This window comes from Mustela lutreola, chromosome 10, assembly GCF_030435805.1.
Source record: "Mustela lutreola isolate mMusLut2 chromosome 10, mMusLut2.pri, whole genome shotgun sequence".
NCBI lineage: Eukaryota > Metazoa > Chordata > Mammalia > Carnivora > Mustelidae > Mustela > Mustela lutreola.
Window position 1 is genome coordinate 164592 of NC_081299.1, and position 22236 is coordinate 186827.

Consider the following 22236-nt stretch of genomic DNA (forward strand, 5'->3'; position numbering starts at 1 on the left):
TGTCCTGGACCACTGCACCTGGGGACAGGTGAGCTTCCGTGTGCTTCCTCCTTGGGACTTCCAGACCAGTCTCTTCGCGGCCACAGAGTCCCAGCCTCAAGCCCCGTATCGTCATACCTTACCTTGCTGAGTAGTCTCTGCGCCTGGGGGCCTTGTCTCTCTTTCTACGGGATTCACTCCTGATTCCGACACGTTCCCTCTCCACTCCTGCCGTAGCGCCTGGCGATTTCAAACTCCGCGACGATGATTCTCCAGCCCTTGGGACGTCCTCCCCTTCAGCCGTCCTCCCCTCCTCACTTGGCCACTCACTTGCTAGGCCAGGGTCCCTCTCACAGCTGCCACCCTCCAGGCCTAACCTCAAGCCTCACGTTCCCGTACGGCTTCCCGGCCCCGCAGCTCAGGTCCTCCTCTCCCCTTCCGCTTTGCTGAGACCGGCAGTCCTCAGATGAGGCTGAGGTCGGTGCTTGTCATCCACCGATGTCCTCCCGCTCCCTGGATCAAGACCCACGTGCCGGCCAGCCACTGTGCCGCTCCCCAACCTTCCTCGCTCCTCTTGCTTCAGCACATTCACTCGCCAAAGCCTAACCTGTGTCAAACCGCAGCTGTCTTTGTGGCTTGACAATCCCCTGCCTGTTCCTTTGCACAGCTAGTGGGTCTGGGTGGTGCCGGCGGCTTCCCTGGGGCACCTTCTGTCACCTGAGGGCCCACTGGGATCCGGGGGTGAGAGGGGCACCATGTATGGACACTGGGGCTGTGGTCCCTGGACTTCTGGTTCCCTGCCCTGTGGCCCCGCCCTGCCCACGCTGGACCGGCTTCCTCATGTGCTTGGGCCAGCATTTCAGAAGAGTGCATAGACCCTCAAGGTCTCCTGAGTCCTGGGCTCCAGACCCGACACGGCGGAACTCCCACTACCTTCCGTTAGCGGAAACGCGGCCAGATTCAGGAATAAGACGCCAGGTCATGCTCCTCTGTCGGTCCCACGAGCCCTCTGCCATCCCAGAGCTGCTCCGAGCCCCTGATCGCCCTGGCTTTACACTCTGGGCTGCGGGGCCACCCAGGATCTCACATTTGCTGGCCACGCCCCAGTGTGCTCCTGAACAATTTGAGCAACTTCCGGTCCCTCTCCTCGGCCCACGGTGCCTCCTCCCTGTCCCCTTCTCATCTGATGTGGCGCTGAGACCTGCCAGTCACCATGGCCCCTGGGTGAGGCCCCGGTGCTCCCTGCGCGAGGCGGGCACCTGGCCCCTCCCCTGTCTCTGCACCCTCACTGCCTCTCCCCGTGAGTCCGTCTCCACTGTGCTGCTCATGTTAGGAAAGCGCGACACAGTGTCAACTTCTCAGGTCCCCACTCGGCTCTGCACCTACCGAAGCCTCTCTCTGGCGAAGGTCCTGCAACAGCGACCCTCCCAGGTGAGCCCAGGTCCTTTCTTCCCCTCCCAAACCGCCGGTCAGTCCGACCCAAGACTGTGGAGACCATGCCCAGCAAGATCACCAGGATGTCCCTGTAGTGACGAGGGGGCTACACAGGCCTCACTCGCCAGCTGCCCTGCTCCTGCATTTCTGATATCTCCGTGACCCTCCCCCTCTCTGCTCCCTGAGGCCGTAGTCGCTGTCCTCAGCCTGGACTTGCCCAGGAACCCCAGGCCATCTCCCTTGTCTAACCCTAAGTCTCAGTGCGTTTCAGCACAATGTGTCCATAAGCATTTGCCGAGAGTGTCCATGGGGCTGAGTCTTGACTCCTGCTCTCAGTTTCATGCCTGCCCTGGTGCCCGCCCTCCCCCCCAGCCCCATTACTACCAGGAGGTCCGACCACAGGGGCGCAGGAGGGGAGGTCAGTCCCCACGCTCCACAGCCCCAGGCTCTTCTCTCCGCCCTACGCTCCCCCCACACGGACTCAGCAGGACCCCCGCGTCTTAGGACGTCAGCCCTCTGATGCCTGGGGAGGGAGTTTAAGCACCAGCTTCTGTTCAGACAACTGGGCCATCTCCACCTGGCGAGGGGCCTGACTGAGGCTCCTGCCTTCTCTTCATCGCCTGGAGCTCTCAGACCAGCTGAACGTTCAGCCAGCATCCTTGGCACTTGGTGTCCACACCCGACCCTGGCCCATCAGGCCTGCAGCGCTCGAACTCCTGGTGTGTCCGAACAGCCCCTTCGGACTCCTCGCGTCCCTGCCGCTGTCACCGCGCGACCACCAGCTTCCCTCGCCCGGTTCTCAGAGAAGCTCCCAGCTGGGCTCCAGCTCCCTTCCTGACCTGAAGTCTTTACTCCACGCGGGGGTCCTGATGACCCTGTCAGGCCGGAGCGGAATCGGGCCAGGCCCCTCCTCGGGGACAGCACAGTGTGTTCAGCAGCCGCCCACCGCCTGGCCCCTCCACAGCTGCTCCCCAGCCTCCCTCCCCCGACATGGGCAGACACACTGGGGCCTCAGGCCTTCTGCAGCGCCTGTGTCTCCGCCTGGGCCTCTCCAAGACTTCCAGCTTCACTTTCCTGCTCCTTCTTCTTCGTCCTGGCAACACCTGCCTTCTTTCCTCCTCCTCCTCCTCCTCCTTTTAGATTTTATTTTTAAGGAATCTCTACACCGAACATGGGGCTCAAGCTTACGACCCCGAGATGGAGAGTTGCACACTATCCCGACTGAGCCAGCCAGATGCCCTACAACACGTGCCTTTTTTACCCACGTCTCCCACGCCATGTCTGTCCACTGCCCAGGAATGTGAGCTCTGCTTTGTCCCAGAGGAGAGCCAGGCATATAGAGTGAACCCTATAAAAACACGCTGACTCAATGAATGAGTAACAGATGGTAACAGAGTTAACAGAGTAACAGACCTCCCAACCTCCAGACAATGATACAGTCTTGACCCAAAATCAGGGGTGACAGTGTCCCACCAACAGCCAAGTTATGGGGGCATATTTTCTAATATCTGATATCAAAATATGATTTTCAAGGCAAAAAAAACATGACTTCCATACAAATACATAGTGAACACATGTCAGGTGTGTGTTTAGCTCACCAGTGGGGAAACCAGAGGGTCCCAAGAGGCTTTGAGGAAGGAGCGCGGGTCAGGCACATAACTGGCAGATGCTACATGGGGCAGCAAGGCCATGTTCTCCAGGATGGCGGTCTCTCCGTCCAGTAGGACAGATGTCTACACCACATTAACTGCAGCTTCAAGAATCTCGACAAAAGCACCGCTAGGGAGACCTTCAGGGATAGCAAGGCTCCCTGTGCCTGATTTCCAAGTTTGGGGTAATTTTCCTGACTCTGGGGACTGGTGGCCTCTTCACCTCCGTCTGGCAGTGGAAGCCTCTCCCGCAACCTTCCCACCTGCGTCTCCCCCTCCCCACTTTGGCCCCAAGACCCAGATTCCAACCCGGTGAGGTGGGAGATTGGGGAGTGGGTCAAGGCAGGGGCTCTGGACTCCATGGGGTGTCAGGGCTTGGTGTCCTGGGGTGAGTCCTGCAGAAAGGAAGATAAGCTAGCTGAGCTTTCCTTCTCTTCCCCTCCCCGACCTCTTTTTCTCCCCTCCATGGGTGGGCAGAGTGGGGGGTGGCGGGGGCGGGCTGCCCATGGAACACTTCGTGTTTTCTCTGTGCTGTGCCCTCCACCATTAGCCTTGGGCGTGTCAGGTGTCTCCTGTGCAGCTGGCTGTGGGTCTCCACACTGCAGACTCTAGGCCCTGTTCTCACGTGGGCCTGACCTCAGAGGAATTGTCCCTGACACACAGTGACCACATAGGATCTCGGGGTATGCCTGGCCCTGCAGCCACTGACAGCCCTAGCTCAGGGCCCATGTGGCCCAGTGTCCAGCTACACTCCTTCCTTGCCCTCACCAGATCCTGTAGGTTGGAACGAAGTTGAGTGCCCCCACCTTGCTCCTCTCCAACTCACTGCCTCCCGCAGGTTAGACTAGCTCCCCACATCTCCGGTCTGCGTCTTCTCTCCCTCCCTACAAGTCATGCCTACAGCAAGGGGAATCTTGCCCATCTGCAGACTCCATCCTGACTCCCCTGAGGGCCAAGTGCCCCCACCAGCCCAGAGTCTGTTTTGGGGAGAACCAGACATGGAACCGTCTGAGCGGCCCTCTGAGCCTGCAGGTCAGGTCAGGTCAGGATGGGGACAGCAGCTTCATTTGCATTTCTGGTCTGCCCTGAGTCCTGCGTCCCCTAGACACCCATTAGAAGGGGCTGTGGCTAGGAGACGGATGCGCCCACCAAGTGGGGGTGAGGCTCTGGCTTGAAGAGGGATGGGGTCCAGGACAGTGAGACTGTGGCCCAGGTCAGGGGGTGTTCAACCTTCCTAGTGCTGGCTGGGAGAACAGAGTGACCCTGCTCCCTCCGAGAACATGGAAAGGAGGGGGCGCCTCACTAAGCAGCCCAGCCCATAGGTACTTACAGCACATCAGGCTTCAACCACACAACTTCCATAAGAAGTTTGGCCCCGCCTCCCATGGTCTCTGAAGACTGGTCTGTTCACCCACAGTGACCAACAAGCTCTGTGCTACTTTCTCAGCAAGTAATGGTGCCCTGTAGCCTCCAACATCTGTCCGTCCGGAGGCCTACAGGGCAGCCCACCCCATCATTCCACAGGGCCTCAGGGTGACCTTCAAGCTGCAACCAAGGGCCTTTAGCTAATCAGATGTCATCTGAGATGATGGTCTCAGGAGCTGTGACTGGCCAGGTGGAAAAGTGGGGAAAGGAATTAGCTTTGAACGAGAGCAGAGATGCCATTGTGTCTTGCTGAAAGGTGAAAGTGGTAGATTTGCATCTAGTAGAGGGCCGGACTGCGAGACTAGTACCTCTGTGTGGCACAAGTGGTAAGGACTGGGGACATTCTTGGAAAGGTTTTTTTGTGGTTGCACTTATTAGATAAGTCGAAGGGTTTAAAAATAAAATCTAGTATATTAAATGTTATAAAGGCTATTTTAAAGGTTTAAGGAAGTTTAAGGTAGTTAGTAAATGAAATAAAATATTAACCAAAGGTTCCTTTATACATGACTGTTATAATTTCGTAAATAGAATATTAATATTTGTGACAAGAACTTATATATTTTGTGGCCATATTATTAGCTGCATACAAGTTTGAAACTATTTTATTTTACCAGTGATCTCAACTTTTTATTGTTCCATGACTTTTTGTATCTCTGTAACATTTTACCTATAACATTTCTTCGCTGATAGAGTTGTTAATATGGCCATATGAGTTTCATTTCAGTTAATAGTCATGTGGTGTGTTTCTGTCCATCCTTCTACTTTCAAATTTCTTATATCCTTGTATTTCAGATGATTCCTGTCTTCTGTAAGCCAGGTAAAAATAGATTATTTTTAACCAGCCTGACAATACTGGTCATGTAGTCCCCCTGGATATCAGACCTCTTGTCAAGGCTTCAAGTCCCCAGTTTGTGGTAATTTGTTATGACAGTCCCAGGAAACTGAGACAGGTTCGGTCAGTTTGCTTCCTTAATGTCTTTGTATTTAGCTCTTCCTGTCAAAAGCAGGAAGGCAACGGTGGCAGGGGATGAAATAGCTAAAAGATAATGAAGATTCTAGTACCATGTGACAGTACTAAGAAATCAGAACACATGAATACCTTGTTGAATAATGGCCATCTGGGGGAGATGGGGGGATTTCCACATTCTGTATTCCTTACTTCAATAAACATCTGTGGAAGGAACGAGTGGAGATATACACTTAAAATATAAAAAGAAGGAAATTTAAACCCCTCTGTTTTTTGTGTGTTCACAATTTTGGAGCGCTATGAAATCTTTCTGGGGGTTTGGATAGGTGAAATGGCCAAGATCTCTATTGAAAACATTTATTTTTCCATTCTTTAACTTTTTTATTTCAAAATTATTTACTTACTTTCTTTTTTATTTATTTTTAGCTAATATATGCCCGTTATGCGGGGCTGGATCCCAGGACCCTGGGATCACAACCTGAGTCGAAGGCAGACACTTTAACGACTGAGCCCCCTGGGTGCCCCCAGCCCTTTTTATGGCTCAGTAATGTTCCATCGTGAGGGTGAACCCTGTTTTGTTGACGCATTCATCCGTTAATGGATTTGGTTTTTCCCACAGTTTCTACCTCTTATCTATTGTAAATTGTGCTGCTATGAATATTTGGGTACAAGTATTCGTTTGAAAACCTGTGTCCAGTTCTTTGGGGTCTGTACCTAGGACTGGAAATGCTGGGCCCCATGAGAACCCTGTTTAACTTCTTGAGGAGTGACTACACCGCTTTCCACAGTGGCTGAACCATTTACGTTCCCATCAGCAATGTACGAGGGCTCCAATTTCTGTACATCCTCAAAACCTGTCACGGCTCTTTTTGAATTGTTATCTTATTATGACATCATCCTAACACTATACTTACAGTCATGCTATAATAATGGTGTGACATGGTTTCTCATTGTGATCTTGATTTGCGTTTCCCTGATGACTAATGATGTTGAACATCTTTTCATGGGGTTCTGGCCATTTTTGTATTTTCTACAAAGAAATATCTATTCAAACATTTGCCCAATTTTTAAAAAAGATTGACTTATTTATTTGAGAGACAGAAAGAGAGAACAGGGGAGAGGGAGAAAGAAACCCAAGAAGACTCCAGGCTGAGCAAAGAGCCCAACATGGGGCTCGATCTCACAACCTGAGATCACAACCTGAGCTGACGAGAGTTGACTGCCTGACCGACCTCACCATCCAGGTGTCCCATTCCCCCAAGTTTAAATTGAATCGTTTATCTTTTTATGGTTGAGTTCTAAGAGTTCTTTTTATGGTACAGATGCTAGACCCTTATCTGACATGATTTGCAAGTATTTTCTTCCATTTTGAGAATAGTCTTTTCACTTTCTGGGTAGTGTGCATGAGTCCATTTTTATAGAAAGTAAGAGATACACCTCTTTCATGAAAAAGCAACAACAACAGATCTGAATAAATACCCTCCTAAACCACTGCTCGTTATCTCTGGGTAGTTTGGATTGTCACTATTTTGTTCTTTCTGAATTAACTGAGGCAATGTTTTCCAAGCTTACGAATTTTGCAAATCGGTAAATGGAAAGTGAAAGTTTCCAATCATTCGTGTTACCACGGCTTCCATGCCTCCTGTAAAGAATGGGAAGCACAGGACATTTAGGGGGTTTCTGGACATTTACGGTGCTGTCCGGAGGTCCGGGACAGGTCCTACCTTGTCATTCTGTTTTGTTTCAGCTGCTCACTGGGATGCACCTTGGGAAAAGGAAACTGAAACCGAAGCTAAATTCAGCCACTGGTGAGGCTCTCTCCCCGACACTCCCCCTGACGTGCACAGCTCAGGTTCATAAAAGGGTGGAGCAGGAGAGGAGCTGGAAGCTGAGAGGCTGCAAACTGGTCTGTGTCTGTGGAGCACCGGGTGCCAGAGCCCACGGCCATGGTGAGCGCTGTTTGATAGGTGGCGGCGGGTGGGCTCTGTGCCAGTCAGTTTTCCTGCCTCTGCTGGGGTCATCAGGGGTGGAGCTCCCACCTTGTGCCAGTCAAGTGGAGTTGCTCTGAGCTCCCCCAGGTCCCTAGGCATGAGGGGAGGGACAGGGTTCTTTCTGATATCGGGTTGGGGTCTGGGTCTTGGAAAGTTCTGCCTAGTGTTTAACCCTGAGATCCCTCGGCACTGGCAAAGAAGGCATCTTAGTGGGTTAAGGGAGGCGGAGTGATGGTCGTGGCGGGCTCACCCTTCTTCCGGAAACGCTCCCTGCTTGCCTCCAGGGCCTGGGGTTCCTTTCCTGGCGGGTGGAGAGGGGCGAGCAGCATCCCCAGCCTTGTCCTGTGGCCAGTCATCTGCACGTAGTGGCTCCAGGACCGATGCCGACTTCTAGGAGTCTGTGTGATTTCCACAGGCGGGGAACCTGAAGGTGAAGATGCTGGGGGGCGAGGAGTTCCTGGTCCCCCTGAGGGTCTCCATGCTGGTGTCGGAGCTGAAGCAGCAGATAGCCCAGAAAACTGGCGTGCCTGCATTCCAGCAGCGCCTGGCTACCCACCCCGCCGGCCAGGTGCTGAAGGACGGGGTCCCCCTCACCAGCCAGGGCCTGTGTCCTGGCAGTACGGTCCTGCTGGTGGTGCAGAGCTGTGACGAGCGCCTGAGCATCCTGGTGAGAAACGACAAGGGTCGCAGCACCGCCTACGAGGTCCGGCTGACGCAGACGGTGGCTGAGCTCAAGCAGCAGGTGTGCCGGCAGGAGCATGTGCAGGCTGACCTGTTCTGGCTGAGTTTCCAGGGGAAGCCCATGGAAGACCCACACCGGCTGGGGGACTATGGCCTCACACCCCAGTGCACTGTGTTCATGAATTTACGCCTGCGGGGGGGTGGGGGGTGTGCAGGGGGGAGTGGGCAGGACCAGGAGGGCAGCACTGAGGGCCCCGCACCTGAGTCCCTGGCCAAGTGCGAGTAATAAAAGTTGACGCAATATTAAATGGGTCCTTACGTGTAGTCCTTCCCCTCCCTTCTGCCTCCCTGCTTATGGGGCGGGGGTGGGACAGAAGAGGATGTGGGATAAGGAGACCCAGGATCACTGGGTGGTCACTAGGCTGGGGTTGCCAAGGGCAGGGACAAGTCTGGTGAGGTCAAATGGTGACCCACTCCCACCCACCCCTTGGATAAACTGAAGATGTCCGTGCCCACACCTTTGGGAAATTAGCTTCTAAAGAAAGAAAAGAGGCCCCTCTGCTGGAGCCCACCCCTGGCTCCAGATTGAGCCCGTCAGCCTCTGCACAGCAGCTTTCCATCCCCCACATCTGGGCCAACAGACAGTACAGGGAGGGGAAGGTGTGGTCAGGTTCCTGCTGGGACCAGCACCCTGGGGAAGGGGGGAGAGGGTGAGGCCCTAGGCCATGACTGGGTGGGCTGTGAGGCAGGCTCCTCCACACCAAGCAGGGCCTTGGGGCCTCTTGGCCCTCCAGGCCACATCCGCCTGCCCTGTCCTGTCTGCATGGGTCTAGGGAAGGTTGAACACTCGCATCACCATGGGGCAAGCTGCTGAATGGAGACTGTTCTCCAACAGACACCCTGGCCTTCGAGGCTTCACCTGGTAGAGAGGCCATGGCCAACAGGAGACGGGCCTCCAGGAATGAGGGGTTCCTCCAGTCCATGTGAAAGAGCTTGTCCTAGACGGGGCACCTAACTTGGCAAAGGCTACCCCAGTCTCCACCTGGAATGCTTCTCTCTATACCAATTCCCCAAGAGCTCCAGGGGAGCCGGACGGAGTCAGTCCCAGACACAGGCAAGATGGGGGTGGGGGGGACAGCAGGAGACACTGAACGTACACTTCTTTGGGTTCAAGTCCATGACTCTGGGGACATCCAGACTCAGCTTTCAGACTGTTCAGGGTAATTTGGCGGGAGACCCAGACGCCCCTTTCTGGTCTGTGGGGGTCTGTTTCTAGGTCTGGCTTATCTGGCTTATCTGTGACCAACAGCTGTGCGTACGCGTGTGGGAGCGGTGCTCCCCGCTTCCCGCTTCTTTGCCACACTACAAGCTAGCGAGTGCGAGCCTGCACCCTTGGAGCGGACGTGGGGTCCTCTCCGGAAGGGCCTCTGCTCGCTCTCACCCGCCGCTTCCGACAGCTGTGGCTGGCTTGGAGTGACGGGGTGTCCCGCAGACCCAGCCCTGGAGGGACAGCAGCGGTCCCCTCTCCCTCCCCCTCGATCTTCAGCGAAGCCAGGCTCTAAGCTGTGCCCTCCGGATCTCCGTTCACCCGGTGCCCAGACCCGCCGGCTGGAGGAGCGCCGGCCGGCGGGCCTGAGGAGGGGGCGTGGCCGGCCGCCGCGGACCCGACGGCGTCTCGGCTGGACGGCAGAGGGAGCCCTCGGCTCTGCGGCGAGGCCCGAGCTGACCCGGGAGCGCGCGGTGGGCGGGCCTGCGCTCCGTCCAGACCAATCACCGCGGCCCCCAGTCCACATTGGTCCCAGCCGGCCGGGGGCGCGGCCTGCTGGGGCCGCCTCCTCCCCCGAACGGGTTGGGGGTCCCGCGCCCGGGCGAGTTTCCGTCCCCAGTTTCCTAAAAGAGGCGGTGGTTCCCCGTCGTGTTCTTCCCGCCGGGGGAGGGGCGAGGGCCTGCACGGCCCGAGGGGCCGTGGGGGTCCCAGGGTCTGGCGGCCCCTTCCCGCGGCCAGGAAGCTCCCGCAGCTCCGGCCGCGGCACAGCCTGGAACCTCTTGGAAGTCCCGTCACGTCGCCTCCAGATTATGCATTAACCCGATTGCAGCCGCATTTCCTGGGCGGGGGAGAGACGTCCGCGCGGACGGGGGAGGGGGCGTCCGTGGGGGTGCGCCGCAGGAGGGCGAGCACCCGCCCCCCGGGCCCGCCCACCCCCCCCTGCCCCGTCCGCCCCTCCGGCCCGGCGAGTCCCACCACCCGCCTCGGCCCGACCCAGCCCGGCCCCTCCCTCCCACCAGCCCGGCCTCCGCCCGGCGCCGCTGTCCCGACGCTTTGTTCGCGGCCGGCGCGGGTCGCGGGGCGCCGGGCGGGCCGGGGACCGGCGCGGGCCGGGGAGCTGGGGTGGGGGGAGGTGGGGAGGCGGGGAGGGGGCGGGGCTGCCCCGGGTCCCGCCCCCGCGCCGCCCGCGCTCCCACCGCCTCCCAGGAGCTGCGTCCTGTCCTGTCTAGTCCCGTTCCCGGCGCGGCCAGGCCCGCGCGCTTGCTCTGGCCGCCTTCCGCCGTCCTCGGCCCGCGCCATGCCCAGCCTGTGGCCGTCCGGCTGGGCCCCGCTGCAGCCGCTCCTGCTGCTCCTGGTGGTGGCCGCGCGCGCCCTGCCCAGCGCCGACGGGACGTGCCCGGAGCGCGCGCTGGAGCGGCGGGAGGAGGAGGCGAACGTGGTGCTCACCGGCACCGTGGAGGAGATTCTCAACGTGGACCCGGTGCAGCACACGTACTCGTGCAAGGTGGGCCCCCGCCGGGACCCTGAGACCCCCCCCCCAACAAATACTCCTCCTGGAAGCCTGGGCTGGGGGTCTCTTCCCCCGCCATCCCGGACCCCTGCCCCTGAGGCCTTCCCTTCGAGAAGCTGGCCGCCCCACTGAGACCCCCGCCCCAGGCCGTGGGAACGGGCATCAGACGCTCTGCAGCCGCCGCTCCCGCTCCCTTGGCGACCGCCGAGCCCCCGGGTGGGGCGCCGGGTCCCGGAAAACTCGCGAGTGCCTGCGGGAAAGTTCCTGCGGCACCTCTGCAGTCCCGCCTCGCGGCGCCCAGGCCTGGGAGACCCGGTCACGTCGGCCCCCACCCCCACCCCAGGCCCACTACCTTATTGCGGACAAGTGCGGCCCCCCCCCCCCGCCCCGGGAAACGGGCTACCACACCCCTCCCCATCAGTTAAAGAAAAGGAATGGGGAGGAGGGAACCGACGCCTTCCGCTTGCGGTGAAAGTGGGGATTTGACCTGTGGTCAGTGCTGTCACCCCTTCCCAGAGGGCAAGAGGGGGTGTTCAGGAGAGAGAGTGGGGTGCACAGCTAATCTTCCAACCCCGGGATCCTGGGGTGTGGCGCTGCAGTCTAGGTTTGGGGGACAGGAGCAGAGAAGTGGGTGGACCGTTGCTGAGCCTCAAATGTGGGGGTTGCGGGGACAGGTGCCCCATCCTGCTCCTAGGAGAACCGGATCCCCCTGGCCAAAGAAGAGGGTCCTTGCCTCAGCTGGACTTGGAGCCCCCTGGACTAGGTTTGGTGGTTTTTTGTAGTTTTTTTTCCTCCGCAGAACGTTCCTAGGGAGGGCTCAAGGGGCCCGGCCTGTCCCGGCTCCGTCCCCTAAAACCACCCCCCTGAGCAGAAATCGGATCATTCCTTCTCCATGGAGATGGGGAGCGGTGGCAGCTTCTTTCAGATTGGCCTGTGCGAGCTACAGCTGGGATCCCCCGCCCAGCCCCCTCCCCTCCACCACTCCGGGGCACTTTGCCAAGTCCCTGCAGGATTTTCCCGACTTCCTCCCCGCTGCTCCTGGGTGTGGCTGGGGTGGGGGAGGCAATGAAAGCAGCCCAGCCCTCTCCTGGCCGGCTCTCTTCCTTCCAGAGTCTACTCTGTGTCTCAGGTTGGGAGGGATAAGGGTGGACAGGGCTCACCCCCAGCTGGGCCCCTGGAAGGAGGAGGGACCCCCGACAGAAGCTGTGGTCCCAAGGCTCCCAGCAGGGCCCCGGCAGGTGGGCAGGCCACCATTGTCTTTGATCACCCATTCCAGAAGTCTTGGCTTCCCAGAGCCCCTGAAGAAAGGAGTTTCTTCTCACAGAGAGTGTGTGGGCTCCTGTCCCCTGTGCGTATGTCCCCGAGGACATGCCAGCACAGCCTGCAGCTCCCGCAGCCCTTCTGCACCCCCGCCCCCCAGCTGTGGGTGTCTCAGGGCTTGGTTTTTCAGAGCAGGTACCCTCAGGGCCCCAGGAGTGAGAGTGTGCAGGGTGGAGCCACCCTGTGCTGCCCAAACTTGATCTTGTGGTTCCGAGTCGGCCTCGTCTGTGTTCACTGTAGGAGCCTGGCAGCAGGAGGGGTCTTTCACCTCCTGGGGTGTCGGGGGGGGGGGGGTGTCTCAGCCCACCCACAGGGCTGCAAAGAGCCAAGCTGGCTCGGAGCCCATTGCCCTGAAACTGCAGGGTCCGTGTTAGATGCCCCTGGCTGTCGGTGGGTGGGCGGAAGGGGAAAGTAGGGCCGTGGAAGCTGGACCCCCTTCCCGTACCCAGCCTGAGCCGAGACGGGCGCTGTGGGAGGCGGCCGGGGTCAGTTAGACCTCGGGGGTGGGAGCGCTGCTTCCTGGGAGAGGGTGTGTGTTCCCAGGCTTCCTGTCCTTCTGGGTGACGCTCGCAGGCAGTGGCCTCCCTCGTGTTTGTCTGCTTCCTGTGAGGGGCTGACCCAGAGATCTCCGTCCATCTCTGCCCGGGGTTTGAGCCTACCCTGGACATCAGGCCTGAGCAGCTGAGGTGGGACGAGAAGAAAAAGCCCAGGTGGCCAGTCTGCTGCTCGTCCCTGGACCCTGCGGCCTCATGTCCCCAGTGGAAAGGGGACACTGACAGCTGCCCCCCCTCCCGCCATGTCCACCACAGGTTCGAGTCTGGCGGTACTTGAAGGGCAAAGACATGGTGACCCAAGAGAGCCTGCTTGACGGTGGCAGCAAGGTGGTGATCGGTGGCTTTGGCGACCCCCTCATCTGTGACAACCAGGTGTCCACTGGGGACACCAGGATCTTCTTTGTGAACCCTGCACCCCCCTACCTGTGGCCAGCCCACAAAAATGAGCTGATGCTCAATTCCAGCCTCATGCGCATCACGCTGCGGAACCTGGAGGAAGTGGAGCACTGTGTGGAAGGTACGGGGCCTTGCCAGGGGCGGTGACTGAAGGGCAGGCTTGGAGGAGCTCCGTCACGCCCTGGGGGGCGCAGGAGAGTTGGCTGTAGGCCAGAGCACACAGTGTCTTATGGTCTGACCTCCTTCCTGTCCCCCGATCTCCCAGCTGAGTCCGGCCATCTCCATCTCTGACACTAGTAGGGATTCCCACGGACCAGCCCCCGCCCCACAGTGCCGCTGTCTGCTGTCTTGCAGCCAAGTAAGTCCCCGTCCTGCAAAGGGACAGGCTTCCTTCTCTTCTGCTTCCCCTCCCCCCAAGCTCAGCACCCTCTCCTGGAGGGTCCTTCTCTGAGGGAGAGGCGGGGACCAGGTGCATGAACACCCCCTGCTTGTGTTCCTGCAGAGAAGCCCAAACACCGGTCTGGATGGGTCCCGGATGTGAGCAGACCCCTCAGAGTGGGGCATAGGGGTCGGAGCAGGGGCCGCCCGGCGGTGTGTTCCAGGAGGCCTGTCATTTCTGGAAAGAGGGAGTTTTGTGGCGTGGATACGTCTAGGGGGTTTGAGCGGATGTGGAATCCCCGGAGTCGTCTGCTGTCCACCGAGCGCGCGTCTGCTCTGAGTGGTCTGAGCCCTCCTCCCCCGGCCCAGCCTCAGTGAGGGGAGCTGGAGTCCTGCGACCCGGCTTCCAGGCCCTACCCCCCTTTGCCCCAGGAGAGTCCCAGCTGGGGGCTGAGACCCTTTGCTGGGGAATGTGGCAGGAGAATGTAGGAACTGCCCCTCGCCCCCGCATCCTGTCTGTCCCCTCTTGGCTGCCTGGGAAGGGTTGCACGGGAGGGGGGCGGTGGGGCCGGTGGAAAGAACATTTCCTCCTCGGGCCAGTGGGAAGGGTCTATGACTTCCTTTCCCTGGAAGGCAACTCTGTCCCTCCTGTTGGTTCTTTGGGAGCAGGGAGGTCCCACCTTCTGTCTAGCTTAGGGTGTGGTGTTGGCTTGGTTTTTGTGGGATCCTGGGGTGGTCTGAGAGGGACTGTGCAGGAGTCGGGGCAGCACCTGAAATGGCGAGGCCTGTGGCATTCTGCCCAGCCTTGTCATCTGCTTCTGGGGCTGCTCTGGCGCCCGGAGCCTTACCGTCGCACAGAGAAGCCAGCAGGTCCCTTCCCTACAGTGGCTCAGATGAGGGGTCCCAGACCAGCCCTCACACAGAGCCAGGGCTTGAGACCCTGGTCCTGCTCTGGACAGGTCCAGGGGAAGGTAGCCTGGCGATGGCGATCCCTGTGGGAGGCTGGTGCCAAGCTTTGGGGATGTGTCGGGGGCTGTGTGAGGAGAAGCTGGAGAACAGGGGTCAGGGTACAGAGAGTGTCCTCTCCTTGTGAGATAGAGTGAGTGATCAACTCTACAGCTGGGCGCGTCCAGCCTGAGGGTCCGTGACCAGTCACTGTGGCCTTCTGTGGGGCCAGAGGGCCACCCTGGACAGAACAAGGTTTGGCATCTTGCCAAAGCCTGTTGGACCCACGCCAGCCCCTGGCTCTCGATCTGCCAGGCTGGGCGTGGGGACAGCTAGAAAGGAGGGTGCCCAGGGAGAGCCCCCCAGCCAGGACTGGCTGAGGCCCGACCTACTCGGTGCCCTGGGCAGCCGGCGCTCAGGCATTAGGCTAGGACCTGACTCCAGCGCAGGGACGCCGGTGCTGGACACGCGTACAGTCATGGCATGAGCTCCCAGGACGGGTGGAGACGTCGGCTCTCCTGGGGTGGGCCTGTGGGTGAGGACAGTCTTGGGGAGAGGACATGCAGAGAAGGGCTAACACCAGGACTGGCTTGGGGCCTTTGCCGGGGGGCCAGTGGCGGGGAGAAGCTCAGTCTCCACTGTGAGGTGGCCAGAGATTTTGAGGTGGGTGACACAGACCTCTGCTTTAAGAGCAGACCAGGTGCCATGGGGAGGGGGCTGGATTCTAGGACAGGGCTGATGTCCCCAGAAGCCCAGGCTGAAGGAGGGCGCCTCCCTGAGGCACGAGGTCCCTGGAGCCAGGCTCTGGCTTGGGGAAGGAACCATTCTGTGCCCCCTTCCCAGGCCGGGTGGGGTGAGAGGAAGCCCCTCTCCCGTTCTGCGGGAGGGAAGGACTCAGACCCCAGCCCAGGACTCCGTCCGTGGCTCTCAGTGAGCCAAGGCCTCACCCTCATGAGGGGTTCAGATGGACAGGACTTGGGCTACGCTGACTCTTCCGCATCTGACTCCGACCCCATTCTGTTCCCAGGGTCTCCATAGTTGTCCCAGCCCCATGGGGCCCAGAGGGAAGCCGGGCAACCCCTCCTCTCTGCAGGTCACCCTGAGACCACAAGGCCCCACTGCGAGCAGGAGGTCCTTGTCCACGGCACACTTCCCTCCCCAGGCCCCCCCATTCCTAAAGGCCCAGAGTGGCCAAGGCAGGGGGCATGTCTTCCCAGGCCTACCTCCTGGGGTGCACCCTGGGTCTGCTCCCTTCTCATCCCTGCCTGGCGAGGTCCTGAAGGGACGCCTGCCACTGGGCAGCACACACAGCGCCTCCCCTCCAGGCCCGCAGGGTCTTCCTGGCTCTGCAGGTCCTGCCCCTTCCCCAGCCTCAGCCCCCAGGAAGGCTCCGCCCCCATCCTCAAGTCCTCCTCCTCCTCCTCCCGCTGGGGAACCACATTCCTGGCATAACCGAGACAGGTATGTGTCCCTCCCTCTTGGCCACCTTTGGGTGAGGGAGGTCTGACGCCCTGGCTGCGCCCGCCAGGAGACCCCCCACCCCTGCCTTGTCAGGGAAGTAGGCAGGCCCCTTCCAGTGCCAGCTCCCCACGCACCGAGAGCCTGCCCGGGCTGGCAGCTAGGCCAGCATTTCCTCCAGCCTCAGCCACCTTGCTCTGGTCTGGACACTGCCCCCAGCCTCCTACCAGCCTCCCCACTCCGCCCCAGGAGGACTAGTCCTAGGGCTTCTCCTGCAGCCCCCAGAAAGGATGGGGGCCTGGCTGAGGGCCTGGAGCCCTTCACTCCCCACTGGGAGCCAGAAACAGAGAAAGGAAGTGTTGTCTGCCCTCAGCTGGGGCCTGGCACAGGGACGGGGTCAGACTGAGTCTGGCACGGGCCCAGCCCAGCCCTGCCCAGCCCCGGAGGGGGTCCTGGCAGGCCTGATTCGAGGGAGTCCCCTCCCTTCCTCCCGGCCAGGCCAGCTGTCTAGGACCTGAAGGAGGGCCGTGCAGTGGGTCGGGATGGGGAGCCCGGAAGTCCCGGGCTGCCTGACTCCTTTCAGGCCCTGCAGGCCTTGGAGCCCCCGTGTGGGCGACAGACACCCCTAGGCAGGACCAGCTCCCCACCATGCGGGGCAGGGAGATGTGCAGGAAGGTACCTGGGCTCTTTGCTCTGTTTTCTGGCATTTCGCTTCCGTACCCCCCCCCCAATTCCTGCCCTACTGCCCTACTCCCCCCACATTCCTCCCTGCTGAAGTGGGAGGCAGCTTCTCCCTGGTCCCTCTTCTGCCCTCTTCCAGTCTGTGGGTTCTCACCCCACCCCTTTGCAGACCCCGCCCAGTGTCCTCCTGGGCCCCTCCGCCAGGCAGGTCAGCCAGGAGGGCCGAGGGGAGGCAGGCCCAGACGGGAGGCAGCCTGCCCTGCTCTCTCCTTGCCTTCACTGGGGGAAGGAGTCTGCCCAGGGGGGGCGTGACCCCCCAGTGTGCTGGCCTGTCCCCACCTGGGGCGTCCTTGGCTGGAAGTCAGGTGCTTCCTGGGCACCTGCTGGCTTCGGCTTTGATTTTGGTGCCTTTGCTGGGGCAGCCCCAGGGGTGGGCTTGGCTGGCTGAAAGCAAAGGGCTTGCTCTCTCCTCACTTCCCTGGGGAAGGGGCCAAGCCAGTAGAAACAGCTCTTGGCTTTTTCCAGACCCCACCCGCCCCCTCATCCCAAGCCTCTGCAGACTGGAAATGGAAAAAAATGTTGTTTTGGAACCGTCCTCCCTCTGTCTTCACTGACCACCCCGAGCTGTGCCGAGCTGTGCCGAGCTGTGCTGCTGAGCCGAGCTGTGGGGGGCAGGACACATCCTGGTGGGGCTGGCTCTGCCCTGGCCACCCCTCTGTGGGGGCTGCGCCCCGCTGCACAGATGAGGAAATGAGAGATCACCTGCTCAGTTAGCTGTCCCCACCCCGCCAGCCCTCACAGGCTGGTGGCCAGGAGGGCAGAGGAAGGCATGGGCTGCCCTGGGGAAGTTAGTGGAACAGGGGCCCCGGCCTCAGGGCCAAGGGTCCGGCACAGCCTCCTCCAGCGCAGTGGCCGGGTGGCCACGTTGCATCCTTCCTGAAGGGTTAATGCCCCAGCCCCATGAGAATCAGAGCCCACTGCCCAGCACCACAGGAGGGTGGAGAACAGGCCTCCTTCCCACCCCCACCCTTTGCCTCTGCCTGGGGGACCCAGGGCAGTCACCCCCTGTCTCCCCCTCACCCAGCAGTTTCCTCCTGGGGGTAGGGTAGAGAAGGGACCCCCTTTTCTGCTGTGCTCTCCTGGCCCTAGCACTCCCCTTGCCCCTGGGACAGGGGCGTCAAGGCTCCCCACTCTGGCCACTGAGGCCTGGTGGGGGCTGGGCTGGGGGCTCTAGGTGCAGTCCCCACGGTAGCCCACATAGTGCTCTACACCCCAGAGTCCCAGGAAGTGTCCACTGGAAAGAGAGGCAGCACCCCAGTGACAGCTACGCTAATGATAGTGACCTGTGAGCCAGGTCGGCGATGGAGGGTCATGTGCCCCCTTCGGTTCTGTACTGGGGCCTGGGGGGGTCATGTTCAAGCCCTAGGCTGTGTTCAGAGTCTGGAGGGGGGTGACCTAGGCCTCTGGGGGAGCATCCAGTAGGCAGAGAAGCTTCCCTCCAAGGGGCCTCTCTCCCTGCAGAGCAGATCCAGAGAACTTCCTCTGAGGAAGACCCCCCGCCAGGGTCTGCTTCCCGCTGGACCTGGGAAGGGGAAGATGGCCTCTCCCCTCCCCTCCCCCTCCCTGTCCCCTCCACCGTCCCCCATGGAGTGGAGGCTCAGGAGAGGGGAGCTTTCTGTCCTCCCAAGCAGCCAGCTGCTTCCAGCTGCAGGGCCGGCACATGTGTGTGCGCACGTGTCTGTGTACATGTGTGCAGGGGGGCCTTAACCTCAGATGTCCTCCTCTGCACAGGAGGATCGTGGTCAGAGCCCAGCTGGTGGCCTGTGGTTTCTGCCGGCCTTGTGTCCCTGGGCTTGGCCTGGGGCGGGAGCCGCCCCGGGGGCTCTCACATCGGGCTCCTGGCCTTGGCTTGCTGTGGGCTCTCCTGTTCCTGCCCGCTGCCCACCCTGAGCCTGGCAGAGGGCTGGGCACCTCCTCCTGTCGGTTCTGCTGCTGGGAGTGACCACGGCGGTTTCCCAACCCTGAGACGAAAGTGCTGTGCTGACAGGACGGAGTCCCTGGGGCTGCTCCGGTGCACGATCTCAGCCTGCGCCTGTGGCACCCTGTGTCCAGCATAGTAGTGGGAAAGGCGCGGGGGCCCCTCCTCTGCGGCGGCGTCCCGAGCTGTGCGCCGGCCCGGCCTGCCCCGACTGGCCTGCCACGACTGCCCGGGGCGGCCAGTCTCCGGGGCTGGGCGCGGGGCTCCCATTCAGGCCCAGAGGGGATGGGGATGGAGATGGCGCCCAGAGTCCGCGGCGCGCGGCACGGCGCGGAAAATCCGAAAGTAGAATCACGAGGGCGAAACGGGTCAGGCGCCCGGGAGGAGGAGGCGAGCCTCGGCCCGCGCGCCTCTTCCGTTGTGCTCCGCCGTTCCGCGTCCCCGCCCGGGGTCGAGGGTCTCAGCACAGCCTCTGTCCTGCCGCGTGCTGGGCCTCCCGGGACCCGCCCCTCCGCCGCACCCCTACTGCAGGCCTGCGCCACAGTGAACGTGGAACACCAGCCTCTCGGCCGAAAGAGGTCAGCTGGCTGGAGCCTGGCGGCAGGCAGGGCGGCGTCGGGGACAAGTAAATCATGGCATAGATGGAGGAGGTGATACTAGACAGGAACAGTGACGTCACCAGTCAGGCGGAAAAGGGTCACGCAGCAGAATGGAGGGATGTCACTGGTCAGGCTGGCAGTGTCACCAGATAATCAGAGGTGGTATCTCAGGGTCAAGGCTGGTGCTGATACAAGCCAGAGAAAGTCATGGGGCCCCAAGTCATGGGGCTGGTGACATCACACTCTTCTGTATTGCGCAACATTGGGCTAAGCACCGGCAAAGTAGGGCTCACAAAAAATGAAGAACAATTGTTTTGTTTTGTTAAGATTTTATTTATTTATTTGTCAGAGACACAGCGAGAGAGGGAACACAAGCAGGGAACACAGCGGGAGAGGGAGGAGCAGGGGGCCCAACGGGGGGCTGGATCCCAGGACCCCGCGATCACAAGCTGAGCGAAAGGCAGACACTTAACGGCTGAGCCACCCAGGTGCCCAGGAGCAATTGTTTAAAATCTATCTCAGGGGCGCCTGGGTGGCTCAGTGGGTGAAGCCTCTGCCTTTGGCTCAGGTCATGGTCTCAGGGTCCTGGGATTGAGCCCTGCATCGGGGGCTGTCTGCTTGGCAGGGAGCCTGCTTCCTTCTCTCTGCCTGCCTCTCTGCCTATGTGATCTCTGTCTGTCAAATAAATAAATAAAATCTTTTTTTGAAAAAATCTATTTCAAAGCGGCACAGTAGGAGAAACAGGTCTGTATTATTTTTCGGTTTGATATTGTTTTCATTTTGAATTATGTCACAGGGCTGTAGTCTCTTGAATGCTTGGGGTTCCCAGTCCATGTGGCCTGGCAGCAGTGTGGTATCCATGCCACGGACGTTTCCCGAGGCTCACTGTGGGCCTGGCCAGACACTTAGGCTGGGGAAGCCCCTGGGCTTCTAATCTGGTGCTGGAGGACACGGCAAGCGAAAATAATCATTCCGTTATAAGTGACAGAAATGCGTGGGCTGCTAGGGGAGAGGAAACCCTTCTTTTGATGGGGTGTCTGGAAGTCTCCGCAGTGGGATCTTCTAGGGACGAGGCAGCTCTGCAAGGCCCCAGGGGAGGGAATGGCATCCCCAGGATGGGAAAGGGGCCACAGGGGCCAAGGGAGGAGGGGAAGAGGCAAGCAGAGACACAGACCTGGAGGCTTCGGGGCCCAGGAGGGGTCTGGGAGGGCCTTGTGGGGGCTTTTCTGAGCACTAGAGTGAGCCGAGTGGTGGGCCTCGAAGGGCCGGTTTAACGGCTGTGGGTCTGCATAGTGGGTGTCCATGGCTGGCCCCTGTCCCACCACCCATATCCGGTCCCACTCTGCACCCCCATCCAGAGGACTTCTTTCCTTTCTGAGGCTGATTCTAGTCGAGTGCCAAGCAAAGTCCCCGCCTGCCCTGCAGTGGTGCCCCCTTGTGCCTGGGGCACCGGGGCGGGGCAGGGGGCAGTCCAGATCCTCCCCATCACTCAATCGTTTCTGCCCAGGCACCCAGATGAGGCTACCCGTTTTCCCCACTCCCGCCTAGAGGAGGGTGCGGGCGTGGAGGGGTGTCGGAAAGCAGCCGGGGTCAGGCAGGAATCTGAGGAGGGGCTACTGCCGGCACCAAAAGCCCAAGGAGCGCCCACTGCCCCCCGTGCAGTCCTGGCTGGAACCTGGACTTCCTGTCCGGGAGGTCGAGAATGGGGGAAGACGGAAGCCCGCCAGCGCCCCCAGTGGCCACTGGAGACTCCTTTTCCTCTTGGGGGTCGCGAAGGAGCTGTGGCCACTGGTCTGGACAATGTGGCTGGCCTCCGTGGAGGCCTTCTGTGGAGGCCAGAGAGGCAGGAGTTCAGACTGCGAGGAGGGTCTGTAGAACCACGTCCTTGACCGTTCCTCCCTCGCTCGTTGTTGGGTGGGATGCCTTATCCTCCCGGACCTGCCCCTTCACCCGTAAAGTGGGTCATCTATTGATCCCAGGAACGGGGATGGATATAGATAGATCGATCCATCGATCCCAGAACAGGGGTAGACACATGAGACCCTGCTTGAAGGTACCCAGCATGGAGAGAACTGAGTACATGTCAGCTACCCTGTTCTGCCGCGGGAAGCAGGTGGGAGAGAACTGAACAGGGGCGGCTGAGGCAGGGAGGAGATACCTATACTCCGCTTCATCACATGCCCTAGAGTGTTCGCCACACTTTGAGCACCCCGCAGGCTCCTTCTCAGAGGCCTGCCAGGAAGGGAAGGATGCTTCCCACCCAGGGTCTCGGGGGGGCCTGTGTCTTGACCTTCCCAGCCTCGGTCCCAGCAAGGAACCCTCTAGGGTCGGAGCAAGGTGAGCTTTCCCAATATTGCCATCACCAACAGCCCCACTGTGTCCTTTCCACAGGGTCGCACCCCCACTGTCTGTGTGGTCGTGTCCCTCTGGGTCCTCGTCCCTCCGGCTGTCTCTGTACGGAAGCACAAGCTGGCCGCACAGACAGGCCACGAGGAGAGGCCCCGTTCGGGGGCCCTGTGAAGATGAGGTAGCCAGCGGTCCAGGAGGCTCAGCTGCCAGACTCGTGAGGGAAGCACCTCCGAAGGACCGTGACCTGAAGCTGCTATTGCCACGTGCCACATCTTCCCGGCTGCCCCTGAGTGTTCTGTTCTGGCTGTCGATTCAGAGGAGGACCGTGTGGACTACGATGTCTCAGGGCCATCTGTTGCAGTCGTAACTGGGAGAGCTGGACCCAGGGAGAGTGGCCTTGTCCCCCCACCCACCCCTTCTTCCCTGTCCTTTGTCCTTATTTTCTCTAGCATTTACAAAGGCTCGGTGGCTTTGAACCCTGGCTTTCCATCCAAGGAGACGCTTCTTGGGAGCCATCAAAGACCTGCCTGTCTTCCCGGAACCAGGCTGCGTGGACCAAGCCCCAGATGGCAGATGTCCCGGGGACATCTGCAGGGCCCCCTGATGGCCATGGGGAAGGCAAAGCCGGAGAGTCAGTGGGGAACTTTGTGAGGAAGGAAGAGGCATCTTCTAGGC

At 60.2% G+C, this 22236-nt stretch overlaps 2 protein-coding genes across 3 annotated transcripts; both read left to right on the top strand.

Moving 5' to 3' along the window:
• The first annotated feature begins 7246 nt into the window (after positions 1–7246).
• Positions 7247–8434, top strand: LOC131810358 (ubiquitin-like protein ISG15). Its single transcript, XM_059138224.1, has 2 exons — positions 7247–7403; positions 7861–8434. The coding sequence occupies exons 1-2, from the start codon at positions 7401–7403 to the stop codon at positions 8410–8412; spliced, it is 555 nt and encodes a 184-aa protein (XP_058994207.1). The 5' UTR covers positions 7247–7400; the 3' UTR covers positions 8413–8434.
• A 2061-nt stretch (positions 8435–10495) lies between these two features.
• On the top strand, positions 10496–22042 carry LOC131810355 (agrin-like). 2 transcript variants are annotated; one of them, XM_059138222.1, is made up of 4 exons: positions 10503–10897; positions 13033–13294; positions 13439–13531; positions 21604–21674. In XM_059138222.1, exons 1-3 carry the CDS (start codon positions 10691–10693, stop codon positions 13462–13464), a joined length of 495 nt encoding a protein of 164 aa, XP_058994205.1. In that variant the 5' UTR covers positions 10503–10690; the 3' UTR covers positions 13465–13531; positions 21604–21674. The 2 variants fall into 2 exon arrangements, with proteins under 2 accessions (XP_058994204.1, XP_058994205.1); XM_059138221.1 differs by lacking the exon at positions 13439–13531 and having other exon boundaries at positions 10496–10897; positions 21604–22042.
• The last annotated feature ends 194 nt before the right edge of the window (positions 22043–22236 follow it).